Source organism: Opisthocomus hoazin, chromosome 30 (assembly GCF_030867145.1).
Source record: "Opisthocomus hoazin isolate bOpiHoa1 chromosome 30, bOpiHoa1.hap1, whole genome shotgun sequence".
In the NCBI taxonomy this organism is placed as follows: Eukaryota; Metazoa; Chordata; class Aves; order Opisthocomiformes; family Opisthocomidae; genus Opisthocomus; species Opisthocomus hoazin.
The window spans coordinates 3,272,007-3,284,203 of record NC_134443.1 but is presented as its reverse complement, the minus strand read 5'-3'; the positions used below and the strand labels follow the sequence as shown (position 1 = coordinate 3,284,203).

The window sequence follows — 12,197 nt, the reverse complement described above, 5'->3', positions numbered from 1 at the left end:
CAATCAGCCAAGCAGCCCTTCAGCTGTTGCTCACTGTTACACTAACTCTATTTAGCAGAGTCCTGCATCACTCCAGGCCACTCTTCTCAGCACCTCACTGGAATTTTGGATCTGGACTATCGTCTGGTGTCTTAAGCACAAGTAAATAGGGAGGATTGAATATGTAATGAAGATGTAGCTGGCTACGCCTTTTTATGGATAGCTGGATGATACCTATGCCGTGACAGATATGCTCAGCTAGCTGCTACTTTCCAGTAAGTGTCTGTATGCTCTCTTGTTATATTTCTTGCACACATGCATCTGGGCATGAAAAGAATGGTAAGCCTCCCTTCTGTTCCCTGTACTGTTTTCTGTATCCAATATTTTTCCAGCAGTGCAAACTGGTGTAGTACGAGGTCTAAAGCAGGCACACAACATGGGAAAACTAGTGGCTGAGCAGAGGATTAATGTGGTGGGTTTGAATGGCTAAGGTCTTCACTCCCCTCTCTCTACAGGGCTTCACTAGGTTGTAAGTGTCAACACTCTGTATGGGAAATTCTCTTAATTGTATTATTTCATTAAATCGAACAGAAAGCAAAACCAGAATGCTAAAATTATGATGCAGTGGGATTTTTTTTAATGGATGATAGAGGATGAAAGATTACAAAAGTAAAACATGATCATACAGAAAATAAGGATTTTCAGACTTTTACAAGTGAGATTTCTTGATCGCGGAAGCTTCATTTCAAGCACAGTGTTCTTTTCTTCTTTTGTAGCTGTAAGTTTGACCACACAGTCCAGTTTTCATCCATTAACATAACTCTTGATTGATGTCAGGCAGTGTCAAGTGGGAGAAATCACAGTCTATGCACTTCTCTGTTATGTTTCTTGTATGTTCTTCAATTGAATGTAGAAGGAGTATTGATGCATTTGAAAATTTGGACCATGGAAAGAATGGAACACATTTAGAGCTAAGAAAGGAGAAGTACATAAGCAAGTCCAAGCACAAATAGAATGAAAAGTGTTAGCAAGAATCAGCCTTTTTATGTCAGTGTCTTAAAACCCCATCTTACTCTTGAGCTTGGATCTTTTTTTTAGCATCCTGACCATCCTTGGTGGGAGTGTCGTCCTGCTTGGTTTGGCAGGGCTTATACCTTTTAAAGCGATAACTACTGCACTTCTGAAAACAGTAAGGGTAGGAGAACTTGTTTTCTTGTGACCCATTATAAAGAAAAGAGCCTCTGTACCCACAAGGTCCCTCATAGCCACGTAAGCCCCTAAAAAGAACTGGTGCTGAGGATCCCACTACACTTTCCTGAGGGCAGGAGCTGAGAATTGGCCCAGGAAAAGTGACGACAACAGGGGGTGGGTAGACCACTGCTCTGGAGTCATCGCATGATTTGATGCAGGGCTCGTTTCAGGCACCGACACAGGGCTCGCAGCATATGGGCCACGGCTGGCGGCACAGCTGATTGTAGGAGGACATTGTGCTGTAATGGAAGTGGATCTGAAACACAGAAAGACAGAAGACTATGCATGAAGCAATTCAATGGTAGTTAAGTGATTGATGTTCAGGCACTCAGGCATATTTGATGAGGAAGCTACCCCCTTGAGTAGCTTCCTGGACAGAGATGATGTGGATTCATAGTTCCTGGCTCTCTCTGCCCCCTTTTAGTCACACTGAGTTACCTTTATCTTCTGTCCTTGCCAAACTCTCAATGTTTCCTACCCTTCTGATGGACATCAAACAACCTATATTTTTGACATGTCTACGCATAGTGTACCAGAACATATCCCAAAGGGCTGCATCGTAAGCAGTGCTTGCTTCAGTTGTGTTTTAATGTCAAGCAGCACAAACACTTCTGAACTTCATGAGACCAATGGCCACCTCATCCAGCCCCCTTTTTTCAGTAGTTAAGCTGTAGGAGAGGATTTATATAAATCAGTTCATCCTAGGACAGGATTTATGGGCACACCTGAAGTGGTTGATCCACTGGTTATATCTACCCAATTCCAGCAGTCAGTATTTTAGGACTACCAACTCCTAAACCTTTGATAAAATAATTGGTTGTACAGCAAGGAAAGTAGATGTTCATAGAAGAGTTCAACACAGGAATACTCAAAGGCATGACCTAGATTTTGTTAGAATTAGACCATTTTATCAAGCTAGTGAGGTGATGAGGTAATTCCAAATTAAAAGTAATAAGCATTACAGCAATCAAAATTTAGGACCCTCTGTTACACAGGGCTTCAAAACTGAGCTTTACCTTCTACTAAAGCCAAGGTGAGGTTGCAGCTCATTTCTATACTAGCTTTAGGAACTAAAAGTCACAAATCTTTGAAGCGCTTAGGAAGGACTGCAGTAGTCCCTCAAGAAGCTGGATAATTCCAGCCCCAAGCTCTCTGTAGTATCAGTGAGTTGCTTTTACAGAGAGACTGGCCCTGTTAGTGCAACAGCAGACATTTACGTAGGATTCAGAGTTATCACTAACAAGATCTTAATTAGCTCCCAAACACACAGATTACACATCACGCCTCAATTCCTCATTCATGCAAACAGTTTCCTCACTGTCAAGTATTACTCGTCTAGGTTTCCCTCAGTGTCTCCCGAGTTCTTCCTTCTTAGAAATCACCCAGCTGACTTCCCTAGGCTTACAGTATGTCTATTTATTATTTTATTCTTACAGATACTGAAGCTTCTATTTCCAAAGTTGTTCTCATAGTCCACGCTCATTACAGTGTTTAAACTCCAGATACATAGTTACGTTCTTGGGGACTAGTATTAAATTTTCTCTACATTTAGCCGTGGTCCCTGGGGTCTGCTCTTGCAGTAAGGTCTCTCCCTGGGGATAAAAAGAAGCACACGGGGCTAGACCCCAACCTTGGGTGTCCACTAACACAAGATAAAGCACCCCGCTCCCCTGTATGGCTTTAAAGGATTGTCTTGCCCTATTCTATTCACATCCAAGTGAAAAAAACCCTCACTATTTTAATAGTTATTGAAGGATTTTCCTCGCATCAGACACAGAGTCATAATATCACTGCAGCCAGAAGGATGTCAGCCCATGCTAGCCCGCACAGACTGGGGCCATGGTGCGAAGACTTCAGAGGGGCACGGGAGGGAATGTGTTATTGTGGTTTACTGTTCAGAGATAAAAGAAAATAGAGCGGATCTGCAAGAGTTCATGGAGCAAATCACCTCTGTGCTTTAGACTGCTGTATCGGACCTGCGGTGTGCAGCTGGGACAAGGAACACGGCAGACGGAGTCAATCTCCCATCTTTATTCGAAGTATAAGCACTGCAGTGCTTCAGCTCAAAATCAGGAGGAGTTTAGAGAAGAAAATCGGCCCACGGTGCACTGAACTACTTGTGACACCGAGGAGTGTTCGAAAAATGCTGGCCATGGGGAGCAATTGCATAAATAAGGCAGTTTTCCAACATTTTGTCACATTGGTGAAATCAGCAAAATGCTGCAGGAAGTGAAACTGCTGCAAAAAGTTTAAGGAAGAAAGAAGAGGGTGTTGGAAGAAACTGATGATTGTCCAAAGATGAATTAAACAGTCATAGAGGTCTCAGCAGTGATGCACATTGTTGTGTTTTGTAACTCAATAAACCTGAACCATAAAGGATGTCGCAATCCCCGCAGGCAGCCCAGGAGATGGTATAAAAGGGCTTCTGGCTCAGAAGCCCTCAGATCACAGCTCCTCGCTTCTCCTCTGCATTGATCCAAGTAAGTCTGATCCCTTCATAATCTTTTTTATTTTCAGGTACTGTGGGTTTGTGCTATTTTTTAACCAACTCCTGCACATGCAATCTGAACCGCTCAGGGTGAACTGACTGGTGCAGCCGGGCACAGCTTCTCAGCTGGCTAGGGCAGCACTCAGCGTGCAAAGAACCTGGGAGACCGCAGAGGAGCTGCTTGGGAGGGAGGAATGGAGGCAGGGAAGGGGGAAGAAAGAGAGAGAAAAAAGCACCCGAGCCTTAGCAGAGCAACTCCATACGGCACGTCCTGGACCGTCCCCGCCAATGGCGAGGCAGAGCGGGGTGGTCTGCGTGGGGAATCATGAGCGGTGGGTTGACTCCAGCTCCTCGGTGTGTTGCAGGTTCACCTCCCTGCCCGCAGGATGTCCTTCTCCAGCCAGCAGCTCAGCTCCCGCTGCTTCCCACCCTGTGAGGTGGCCTGCCCGCAGCCCGTGGCCGACGCCTGGAACGAGCCCTGCGTCACCTCCTGCGGGGACTCGCGTGCCGTGGTCTACCCACCACCTGTGGTCATCACCTTCCCGGGCCCCATCCTCAGCTCCTGCCCTCAGGAGAGCTTTGTGGGCTCCTCAGCCCCAGTGGGGCTGGGTCACCCCAGGGGCCTGCAGGGCTCTCTTGTCTATGGGGGCTACTTGTCTTCTTCCTCCTCATCCAGCAAGCTCTGGAGCCAGCGCTATGGGGGCTGTGGGCCATGCTAAGCATGGCAGAAGGCATGGACAGCAGGAGAAACAGCGGGACAACTGACGGCAAGACCTGGACGTGCAGCTGAGTTGTGAAGCTCTCCAAAGCCCTGGGCATCCACAACTCCCAGCTAATCCATCGACACCTCTGGGTGCTGCTCAGCATCCATGGGAATCACTCTTCTGCTTGTCCTTCTTATGCTTCTTGCTTGTGATGTTATTGCTGTATTCCTGTGCTGGTTGCTCAAAATATGTCTTTTCCATTCTGACTGTATGTGCAAGAATTTGGATCTTTTGTGCTTTAACCTCTCTGTGAACACTTGTACTGGTTTTCTGGTTTTATGTTCAGCCTAGAAGATGTAACAAAAATTATATCTGAGAAGTTGTTTTGCTCTCCCGCAGGTTAGGCTTTCTTGCTCAGCAAAGCCTTCCTGCATCCTCCAAAGCAGAATGTGGATGGCAAAATTAGGTTTGCCATAGGGAAGAAAGAGCACCTCGAGTGAAACATTCATTCTTTATTGACAAATGTAGTGTAAGCAGGTCTGAGAAACATTCCTTCAATTATTTTGACTTGTTATTACTGTAAATGTCATTTCTTGTTCCTAATAAAAATCATGCTGCATCTTGATATTAGAATTCTCTTTTTTTTTTGTTCCAGCCTTTCTTTACACCTCTCTCCCTTGCATTCTTTCGTTAGTTGATGATTATAAATGCATCTACATGCATAAGGCCAGAAGATGTCCTGTGCACTGCATAATTCCTCCTTCCCAGCAGCTGGAAGCAGAATCAGCATCTTACATAGTCAAAGCCATCATAAAACTGCCTTTGCAGTGGGAAGTATGCGTGCTTCAGGATTCAGTCAAAGAACACATGTGTGAAGTGTTGTCGTTAGGGTTAGAATATGCCAATAGTTAGCATAAATCTGTTTTTCTCTTGAAATTAATATATTCACTTTACTTATGTCCTGACTTTATATCCATGTTGTCACTGTGCATGAGGAAGTGGCTGAACCTGGCTGTGTTTTGAAGAAAACACCAAAATCGTGTCTTTGGGACATCTGGGAATACAGCCTATAAGTGCTTTAATGGCAGACTGCATTAAGATGGCATCCCATGCCTGATGAGGCTGTTAGGGCTGTATTCTACTTATATCAGATGAAAGAGTCTGTTAATACACAGTCATATCGTCAGAATTATACAAGCAGCTCTGATATTTAAGGAAGATTTTTTAAAAAAATCAAAGCCTCCAAGAAAGGAAGTGCTGAAAACTGGAGAAGCTCTCTCCTCCCAGGGAAGCTGGGCACAGTGTGGTGTTACCCCAGAAAAAAATAACCACCCCCCCAAAAAAGACACTTTCAGCTTGACAGCAATGATATCTCAGGAGGTCCCAGATATGCATGAGTAATTCTGGAAATGGCACCACAGTTTTCAAGACAAGTTGAGGGTATGCCAACACTTCAGCTCAGAGACGTGAATTCCCCTCGTCTGGAGGTGTCTGAGAGAACTCTGATCTACTCAGCTGGAGTCACCCTCTCAGCTGGGCCACAAGAGCGCAGTGCTGAGTCTTGCACTGTCCATAGGAATATTTATTGCATGGTCCCAGCTAGGTTTTGTGGCCATTCCAGTGACAGGGTTGAATGTGTGCACATCAACAGCAGCCCTGTTTTTTGGCCTGAAGTAGAGACATACCAGCACTATTTTTTTAAGAACTTAGAAATACTGTTCCTCAAACAGAAAGTGCTACTCAGCCCCTCCTTGTTAGCTGTTACTACTTTTTCTTTGCATTCTCCTTCTCTCCGATGGCTCATGCCCTCGTGTGCTGTTGTTTGACTCCTCCTAGGGTGTAGTAGACGTGCCAGTACATCCTGGGTGTGCTAAGTTACCAGACGAGACAAATTCCACCCACACTGTATGAGACATGCTCTTGGACGGATGACTCCAAAACTGCCCACCATGGGCTTGGAAGAATTGCGCAGAAGTACCTGGGCATATTGAACAGAGTTTGAATTTCAATTACAAATTGAAATTAAGGATATCCCTTTGCTATTCTGCACTGTGATGTTCATTCAGTCTAGCCAGGAAGAGTTTTTAGTCACGCTTGTAAAGAAATAATCCAAAATAATTTCATGGAAGCTTTTGCAGACACATTTGAATGTCTTTTATGATGGTATTGCAATTAAATTATGTGCTTTTATAGAAGAAAATATTTTATGCTAATTTAGTAAATGGATTTCAAGATTGTTCACACACAATGGATCCGTATATGCCACAACGGTACTATGATTTGTCATACAAGGAATATGTGCAAAGGTAGTCCATATGTGATGTTAACTCTGCTTTTCTGAGAGCTGTTTGTCTCTGAATATTTTACTCTACCACATTTGCACTCGCACAAAAAGGCAGTGAATGGTTCAAGCCAGTAAAGTGCACGAAAATTCCATTATATGAGTAAAAACATTAAGACGCTGCTTTGTGGGTCTGTAAAATTGTAAAGGTAAAGCACATGGCTGTAACCCTGAACATCCTGAGTCAAAAGCAGAAGTTTGGGATGTCAGCAGTATTGACACCAGTATGTATCTTCCTTTGCCCTTCAGGAGGGCAGGATGGTTAGAAGAGGGATAGATCTTCAAGAATTATGTGATTCATCGGTAGGTATTTGTAGGTGTACGTCATCACTGTCATCACCTGCTTCCACACAACGTGAAAGCAGGTGTGGTTCGGGCAGGAAGAGCAGACCAGTTGGGTGGTATCCCCACGTCTTCTTCCCTTTGTTTCTATTCCTGTTTCTTGTTCGTGTGAATCGTCTACCGTAAACTATCAGTAGCTTAAAGGGTGTCTCCGCAGGCGTTGCTAGGAAGCAACACTGAGGGAAATCCCAAGGCAGGCCCAGAGAAAAAGCTTCCTCAGCCTTCTTGCATGGGTCACCAGTACAGCATTACACTATGGTTTTGCCTACAGTTGCCAAATGCCAATGGACAAAATGGAATAAAATTATCATTTTGGAACAAGACTCTGAGGGCTACTCAAAACCTGGCATTCAACCTTAAATTCCCTGGAAATGGATGGATTTTAGAGGGGAAGAACTCATCTTCTTGAGGTTAAAAAAGCATTCCTAAGTGATGTCGACTTGGATACACAAAATGGATAGACTTTATTGAAAACAGTTTTATCTGTAAATATGTGCTGAACTGAAGACAGGGAACCGGATCTGAGGAAGCAATCTGCTGAAGTAAGCAGCCAGTTTTCTGCATCAGCTGACACTGCACTTTAAGATTCCAGCTCTAGGTTTTCCTCGGGTGATGCATGGCTTCACTGCCTCACCTGTATCACCCCAAACCATGAATCGTTCCTCACTCAGGAGCCCTGAGGTCTTCAGCAATCATCCCATGATGTCCCAATGCAATGGGCATGAACTTCCTATTGTCTGAGGCTCCTGTGCCCCGTGTCAGGGCTGGATAACAGCAGCTCCCTGCTTATAGGTCACTCCACCTGTACTTTTAAAGCTTGAAGTGGAATCTATGATTTGTGCATGTTTCCTGGCCAGGAGGATGGGAACAAACACTCCCCGTTTCCAAACCTATAACTCCGTGGGGAGGTGTCTATGGACTCTAAAGTGCCTCACGTCAGAGTCAGAGGAATTAGTGTGCATCGGTATGACGGGATAAATTGCACAATGACCCCCTTACTGGAACATGACTTGGAAAAGTGGTGTAGTATCTCAGGCACGTCAGCATATTGTGTTTATGGATAAACTTCTGAGCAATCTTTGCGCTATGAGACAATCAGAGAAATAGGAAAAAACAAGAAAAGAAAAAAATTAACTCTGCCAGTCTAACGACAAGAACGCAGTGGTAATCATCATAGCTGAGCAAAATAATTGCATTATCTGGGGCAGTTACAGGTGGGGTGATTTTTTGTTTGATAATGCATTAGTACATCATATATGAAGAATGTTTCATATCCTCCTGATTGCCTAAGAAAGGGCATAAAAGCGCTCGCAGTTCTGGGCTGCTCTATCCATTTCTCCTGACTTGCTCTTTGCTGTGAGGGGGTAAGTCTGAACCTGATACTATTGCTATTAATTTGGTGCTGTAACCGTGCAAGATTTTAACAGAACTGTGATTCTTAGAAATGTGTGAAGCGTTCTTTCAGAAAGAGCTGTTTCCTACTTATTCAGTGGCAGGTTGTAAGAAGACAGGAGAAGACTTTTCAGAGCAGTTGAAAGTTTGGGATATGCAAACTTATTTGTAGTGAGACGCAGTGAATTTCTATTTCCTCCAGCCTGACCATCCTGCCTTTACGAATCTGCCTGACTTTGTTCGCATTGACTTCCAATGACTACCAAGAAAAGTTAACACTGAGTCTCAGACTGAACCTGGAAGCCACCAGTAGCAACAATATTTTTTCCTGTTCTTTGCAATTCTTCCTGTATTAATTTGAAGCCTGTCATGTGCTGCAATATGCACTTCTTATGGCCAGGACTTCACTCCTTTTCGTTATTCCCAGCCTTTCGTTTTATGGTTTTTAGGAAGGCAGGACAGAAATCAAGAGGAGCTGCAAGTCAGTTTTATTGGTGATGAAGTGAACTTGTGATTAAAGAAAAGGACTCCACAGAACTATGCACAGGTCCTAGTTCTGCCAGTCACCTGCCATGCACATCACGTTTAGCAGGTCATCTGGGACCACATTCACAGGAATCTTGGTTCTACTGGAAACCTCACTGATAGTGCATTCGCACCCAAATGTGAGATAATCTGGCAAGCAAACTCTGCTTATGAGCTCTTCAGGGATGTGGCTGCTGCTCATTTTATCTTTGCACAGAACATAGTGGAGAGTGCTGATGCCAGCTGTAGCATCCGAAAGACTGGGAAATAACACTGTCATTAACAACCACGCTTACCCGGGTTTTAACTCCGTCTCTCCTGTTACCTCACCAAATGGCCCTGGGCAATGCATTCACTTCGCAGCCTTAGTTTCCTCTTCCTTAAAGCTGGAATAATAGCAACTTGCCTCATACAGTTGTAATAATTACAGGTGGTGCAGAACCAGCGCAGGATGTTGCTATATAAGTGCTAGCCAGTGTTTCTGTTCTTTTCTGTCGTTCTTTAGAAAAGGATCATAGAATAGTTGGGCTTAGAAAGGACCTTTAAATGATCAAGTGTCATAGTAAGTGAGATTCAAAAAGGAATGGTGGAAAGAAGAAATGGTAGAGGATAGAGGGATAGCTTGACTTCAAATACACAGTTTCTTTGACGGTTAATAATGTTGTTATGTATCAAATTGGGTCTATAATTAGTAGCCATATAAATGGAGATTGTTTCAAGGGAGAGGAGCCGGGCATGAGGAGATGAGAACAGGGACATGGCTGCTGACGCAAAACTGAAATCTTCATCCTGCTTCTGGTCTTCTTGCTATCTCTTCTTCTTTCTCTTCCAAACACAATCTCCATTAAAATGGTGTTTGAGCTTTCAGCCTTTTTTTGCCTCGGTGTTGTGTGTTTCAGATTTATCTCCATTCCCAGAAGATGTCTTCCTGCAGACAGATGATCAGCTCCCGCTGCCTCGCACCCTGCGAAGTGACCTGCCCGCAGCCAATTGCAAATGCCTGGAGCCAGCCCTGTGTTACGTCCTGTGGCGATTCGAGAGCTGTGATCTACCCACCACCCGTGGTCATGACCTTCCCAGGACCCATTCTCAGCTCCTGTCCTCAGGAGAGCATAGTGGGCAGCTCAGCCCCAGCCGGCATTGGGAGCTTGGTTGGCTCCACAAGCTCTCTGGGTTCCAGTGGTTCCTATGGCTCTAGGAGCCTGTACAATTATGGGAGGTCATATTCTTCCTATGGATCCAGTGGTTATGGTTTTGGGAGCTGCAGACCATGTTAAAAGTGCAATGAATAAGGAGCAATCACCCAACACGGAGGAAGACGTGCTTCCACGAGCCCTGTTACTGGCGTTGCTTTCCTGGAGTGTGAACTCTGCGTCTCTGAAAATCATGCTTATATGTAATTCTGAATCTAGCAATTTAATTTAGTTTTCTGACTATTCCTTCCAGCAGCTCCTGATAATAATGGCCTCGCATTAGTTATATCAATGATCTTTGGCTGGTTGAAAGTAGGACAAGATTGTGTAAGTCTTCCTGTGCCAAGAAAAAGAAAGAGTAATGTATGTGTAATGCACAGCCCCGGAGCAATTCTTTGCTGGCAACCTTTAATGAGACCCTGGCAATATTTTCCCTGTGTTTTTCATTCTCGGTAAGATCTTTTACTTCTTACTTTCTCATTAAATAATCATGCATCAAAATTCTGAGCTTTCTTGTCTTTTTTTGTCCACCATTTTTTGTTTAGATACCATTCTGGGTGAGCATTAATTAAATTCTCTAATTAAACATGATACTGTTTTCTTGCTTCCAACGCCTAAAGGTGGGAGATGACCAGGCCCTTTAAGCAGGAGCTAGCGTAATGACTGCCTTCTGCACAAAAGTAATTTAAAGCTAGATAAACATGTTTTGTAACCCTTACAACTAAGTTTGAAATGTCCTCCAGGACAGGTGTGGTTACAGTGTGTATTCGGTACATACTGGCAAAGAAAGTTAAGTACATGAGTAACTTTGAAGATCTTCCCTGTGTCTCACTACTTGCCCAAGGGTCCAGTTGAATTACATCCCCATATATTGGTTTTACGATATATTTCATTGTTTAAAAATAACATGTAACTATCTGTTTGTAGAACTTTCCTTTGAATAGCCAACAGGAATTTTTAACTGAAAGGCAAATCTTTGCTGAAATTCTGTCAGTTCTTTGAACTTTCCCATTAATACCTCTAAATCCTTAGCAACCCCAGGTGAAATAAATAAAAGAATAATTCTTAAGTCTTCCTTGCAGAGCAACATATGTCCTTCAGGCCAAATAATATTTTCCATTTCAGAAACTTTACACCTAACTTTCAGGCTACTCACAGATGGCTGAGGGTACTGGGCACGCTCAGCACTTCTCTCTGCTCAACAGAAACACAGTTCCAGGGTGCTCAGTATGTCCTGTAGAGGTCTTTTTCTAGTGATGTAATTTTCATACAATTAGTACAACGATTACGAGACATTCACCCTGTCCGATGCTTGCAATGCAAACCCAGGCTTTGATGGACCAGACATCAGACCCTGCTCAGCACTTCTGCTCTTCCCTGTGTGAAGCTGTTGTTCCTAGGAACATCAGCAATGCACTGACAGACTTCACAGTAGTTGAGCAGGCTAACTGCAGACAAACCTCAGTCTCACGCTGCAGAAAATCGTTTGGAGAGGATCAAGTATGTGGTAATAACTTCAAAGGGTCTGGAGGTGTGACTTCGGTTATAAAACTAGCTGAAATGAAATGAGGCTACAATGAGGCAACCAGGCCACACCTCTTTCTTGTTAGGATGTGTCTGAAGGCTTTGTCTTGTTTCCATGCTTCCTCTGTCTCTAATGCACTGCATGATTATTCTTGGAGTCACTAGGATGCTGTCAAAAAAACAGTAGTTATTTGTGCACGTATGCAGAGCACTGAAACAACCAGATCAGGTATTTTCAAGACACATCACTATGGTCTTGATCACTACTGAAGTGCTCTTTTCAAGATTTTTGTTTTCATGCCACACAGAACAGTAAAATTACACCAATCCTCTTCTCAGCCCGTCTTGCTGCACTTCTGCACCGGACTTGCAACAGCAGCTAGTTTCTCCTGCTGCGGTGAAAGGGTGTTAGGCATCCTTCAGGATGTTGTCAGCTTGCCTGGATGAAGCTGTTCTGC

At 43.9% G+C, this 12,197-nt stretch overlaps 2 protein-coding genes across 2 annotated transcripts; both read left to right on the top strand.

The window, feature by feature from the left end:
- Positions 1-3,652: 3,652 nt before the first annotated feature.
- Positions 3,653-5,047, top strand: LOC142364997 (feather keratin 4-like). The gene is made up of 2 exons (XM_075445330.1): positions 3,653-3,710; positions 4,084-5,047. The coding sequence occupies exon 2, from the start codon at positions 4,105-4,107 to the stop codon at positions 4,435-4,437; it is 333 nt and encodes a 110-aa protein (XP_075301445.1). The 5' UTR covers positions 3,653-3,710; positions 4,084-4,104; the 3' UTR covers positions 4,438-5,047.
- A 4,895-nt stretch (positions 5,048-9,942) lies between these two features.
- Positions 9,943-10,299, top strand: LOC104334270 (feather keratin B-4-like). The gene has a single exon (XM_009939871.1). The coding sequence runs from the start codon at positions 9,943-9,945 to the stop codon at positions 10,297-10,299; it is 357 nt and encodes a 118-aa protein (XP_009938173.1).
- Positions 10,300-12,197: the final 1,898 nt, after the last annotated feature.

What these genes read in the sequence shown, in the direction of transcription:
- LOC142364997 (XM_075445330.1), top strand. Translation starts at nt 4,105, where the DNA reads ATGTCCTTCTCCAGCCAGCAGCTCAGCTCCCGCTGCTTCCCACCCTGT.
- LOC104334270 (XM_009939871.1), top strand. Translation starts at nt 9,943, where the DNA reads ATGTCTTCCTGCAGACAGATGATCAGCTCCCGCTGCCTCGCACCCTGC.